The following is a 4,193-nucleotide window of genomic DNA, read 5'->3' as shown; positions in this document are numbered from 1 at the left end:
AATCCGCCTGCCTCTGCCTCCCAAGTGCTGGGATTAAAGGCGTGCGCCACCACCGCCCGGCTTGAAAATATCTTAATACTTAGCTTGAGAATGATTTAAAAGTAAATTAACTCCTTTATAAAATGGTTACAAGTATCGGGAGGTTAAAAAGAATGTCCCTCAATTCTTGTTGTTGTTATTATTACTACATGGAATTATTATAATAGTAATATAATAGCCTTTAAAATTTGAAAATACTAGTCTATATTGAAAAGCCAGAAGCCAATCATACTCTGGTTTAATTAACAATGACCATGTCAATGGAAACAAATTTTGGCACAGAGCAATGAAGAGATGTTGTCATAAGCAGTGTCTGCCATGTGGCACACAGTAGGAATTACACCTGCAATTGAACACAGATATGGAATCTGTGCTGAACTCTATATAAACAAAAGTTCACAATTGATATCATAACAAGAAGCTGCTTTTACAAAAATAGGGAAAGCTTTTCCATCTGTGCAAATTCCTCTTTTAGAAGGAGGAATGATATACTATGTTTCATATATGTGGAATGCTATATTATGTTTCCTAATGCTGTGATCCATATTAAGCAGGGTGAGTACCTCAACTTTTCAATTTTGCCAACAGGGTTGGCTGGTTACAAAAACTATTTTCCATTGGTGACATTTTAATTAAAAGTTTCCTGGAAAATATTATATTATATCTTAATTTCATTACATTGTTTATAGGTTTCTATTGGTTCAAAGTATATGTTCCAGTAAATGTGGTGAAATTATTAATTTTGCAAATATAGTGTGGTACAGTATATTCTATATTAAAGAAAGCTGAAATAACTTGGATTTAAAATACACAGTCTTGATACTACTTTACTGTTTATTTTAGTTCATACATAAATTATTATGTTTTAAAAAAGATATATAAATTATAATTCAATGACCATGAAATTTTCATTTGAAGTTTATCTTGACTTTTTAGTTATTTTCTTATAAATATTTAGATTTAAAGACAAATGTAATCACTGATTAAACAGAAAAAGTTATAATTTTATGAGGAAACTTGGTCCATATTTTGAAAAAGAGAGATGGATTTAGATCTCTAAGGATTTTTCCCTAGATATATAAGCCAAAGTCTTTATTCAAGCAATTTCAAAAATTTAGTTCATTTACTTTGTTTTATTTCAAGAAAATTGTCTGTTTTGTGAACTAGTTGTAGTACTTTGCAACACAATGTGATTCCCAAACATCTGCATGAGTCAAAATCTGAATCTATATGTTACTTCTTAGATCTTAGTATCTGGCCAGAAAAGAAAGATGAACTAAAGGAAGAAAATAAAATTCAATCATCCAGCACTAGGCTGGAGTATAAAAGGTACTAATACATTAAATCTAAAATGGTTATTTTGCTGCAGTAATTTTTATTTCAAGAAAATGTATGGAGCAAAAAGTTAAGAACACATAATTTTAGTATTCAACAATTTAATCATTTATTTTCCTGGATGGTATCTCTTAAATATACTAATCATACAGTTAATAAATACTAGATTATGGTCTTTATTTATTACTGTCTTATATCTTTCCAAAATATTGTATCATTAAGCTTACATTACCCTCACGTACAACACAAAAAGATGAAATAGCACACCGAGCAAATTTTTGACAGGACATTCTCTGTCTCTCATTTATTTTGTTCATTCAGTAATTCATTTAAATAATAAATGCTACGTTTTTTGTATAGTCATCCCCACAACGCATTGTCATATCTCATTAGAAAGCTGTTTCAAAGAGTAATCATAAGACTAAATCATAAGACTACCTTTCTTTAGCAGCAAAAGTTAAAATTTTAAAATTAAAAGGAACATATTTGAAAAAGTCACTCGTGTTCTCAGACCATACTGGATACTAATTCATACCAACAGTTGCCCTCCACTAATATGTTGTAGAAGATCCATGCGCCTCCCCCCTGCAGGCACTTTACTTCACAATAATTTTTGAGAGATAAATAACTTTTATCTCCAAGGCAAAAAAAAAAAAAATCACATCAGTCAAAATCAGTGCAACTAGAACCTGACTGATCTATCTGTTGGTTAAGCTTCTTAAGTTGGCCAATCTTAATGAGGAGAAAGACTTGGATTTGAAGGTAGAAAGGAGAGATTCTTATATGAGACATCCTGACACCCTTAGAAGAGAAAAAGGGAAAGGCCATTGCTGAACATACCCTGTGACTAGAGATACCTACAACTCCCTTCCTATAAATCTGTGTTCTTTCAGGGAAATTGAGCTTGCTTGGGTAGAAAGAAGGCAAAAAGTCCAACCTTCTGATGTACTTTTCTACAATGAGTCCTGTGAGAGGTCTTGACAACATCAAAGGCTTTCATCAGCTGGTTCTAGAAGTACCATAATATCGGTGTATAGTAAGAAACTCTTGTAAGAATATACTTACCGAGTAGGTTGTGATATTTACTCTACAAATGTGATATCCAATTAGTGTCACCTTGTTCAAAATCTTGGGGACTGGTTTCCCATTTCAGTGAATGTTAATAGGGAGTTAAAGTAACCTCTACTTCATGTGAATCCTCGGGAACATTAGGCTTTCTCATTATTTACTATTATTTATTGACATTTCCAAAGCTCAAAATATTTTATTACACATATAATTGAACACATGATTCAAATTGTATAGTATAGAAAATAAACTTTTTGGTAGTGTCCTTAGCGATTCATGATGCAAAACTATTGACAAACATCCTTAGAAAAATAATAAAATAGTCCTTCAGTATTAAAATTCTTATTAAAAAGCATTAGATCAAAGGGAGAATTATGACATCATCAATGCATAGATGAGTTAGGCGTGAATGGGATGAATTGCCCTGGCTTTATCAACAAATCAAAATAGGCATCCCAGCTCTTATAATAAAATCAAAATACTTGGAATCTGAAGGTCACAGTTTGTCTTAGGTTAATCACAAAAAAATAAAATGCATTCATACTTTCTCAATTTTCTGCAGTTTCTGATGATGGAACATAGAAAACAATGTACGTCCAGGACAGAAGCGTCACTCTGCATACTTACCACGTGATTTTTATGCCACTTTTGTTGAATGCAGATAAATATATTTGGGCTTTTTATTGCTTGAGTAGAAAGTGCTCATTACTTATTATTTTACGTTTATCAAATAGAAAATTAAAAAAACAAACAGAACGCTTTCTTAAATGGCAGGTATCACACTGTGGTTGTGGTGGACTTCCTCAGGATGGTCTTCTGTGGTTTTGGTGCAGTAGGAGGAGGCACGGCTGCAGGTGTGGGAGGGGGAAAGCTGTTACTGTGGCTTATTCCCAGTCCCCCATTTTCTAATGGGAAAGTGGGGAGATGAGGTGGAGGAGGGAGCAGAGGTCCTTGGTGAGGGATCTTTCCAGGCGGATGAACTGGTTCACTGTGTAAATGGACCTCCCTATTCTTTATGTTATACCGGGTCTCACAGTCAGGACAATAGCCATGGTATTGGACTTTTTCATTGAACCGTACTCGTTCCCGTGGCCCTGCCTGAGGACTCCTGTCCTTTTCAGGTCTGTGCATCAGAGACGGCAATGGAGCCTTGTCCAAGTTACTGTTGGGTAGGCAGCAGATGTCTCCATTTGGAATTTTGTTGGCTCTCCCCGGTAGTCCTCCATTCCGTAGCAGGGTACCGTTGGTCTTTACAGGATTGGCAGTCGGCACCACTCTTGGAGGCTCTTCGCACCTCACGGGTGTCAACCTTGGAGGAGGTGGTGGAGGGTTTGGCTTTCTCAGGACAGTCAGGATAGCAGAAGGCTGTGCTGGAGGTTTAATCAGCGGGGCCTTGGCCTGTTCTTTGATCTTCTCTATGCTGGAGGCCGTTGTCCCGCTGGAGCTGCTGTTCAGGGTGTCTGTTTTGGAGCTGTCGGTCATCTCATCCTCCAGCTGTAGGTCAGAGGTCAGGGTGTCAATCTGGTCAACAACCTGGTGAAAAGGACAAGGTAATTGTGTTGGCGAGCAACCAGAAGTAAAGTACACATAAAAGCAAACCTTTTCTGGGTAGTTTTGAGCTGTTACAGAAGAAGCCCTGACTTACCCTGAACAGGTAACTCAATTGCTCCCTCAAGAGTTTAGTCAAAGCCGGGCGGTGGTGGCGCACGCCTTTAATCCCAGCACTTGGGAGGCAGAGGCAGGTGGATTTC

The 4,193-nt window shown here is 36.4% G+C and overlaps 1 protein-coding gene across 3 annotated transcripts in view; it reads right to left on the bottom strand.

Moving 5' to 3' along the window:
- Nucleotides 1–4,193, bottom strand: part of Prr16 (proline rich 16) — a 303,614-nt gene that overhangs the window by 107,569 nt on the left and 191,852 nt on the right. For 2 of the 3 annotated variants that reach the window (XR_004117269.1, XR_004117268.1), the window contains exon 2: nt 3,070–3,975. Coding sequence is in view for 1 of the 3 variants with exons in the window: in XM_031365666.1 (XP_031221526.1) it covers nt 3,220–3,975 (756 nt within the window). In the remaining 2 variants the exon portion in view is untranslated. Of the gene's footprint in view, nt 1–1,458; nt 3,976–4,193 lie in introns of those variants that run through there. The other variant, XM_031365666.1, reaches the window with a different exon arrangement.

Source organism: Mastomys coucha, unplaced genomic scaffold (genome assembly GCF_008632895.1).
Source record: "Mastomys coucha isolate ucsf_1 unplaced genomic scaffold, UCSF_Mcou_1 pScaffold13, whole genome shotgun sequence".
Classification (NCBI taxonomy): Eukaryota; Metazoa; Chordata; class Mammalia; order Rodentia; family Muridae; genus Mastomys; species Mastomys coucha.
The sequence above is the reverse complement of the archived record's forward strand: the minus strand, read 5'-3'. Positions and strand labels throughout refer to the sequence as shown.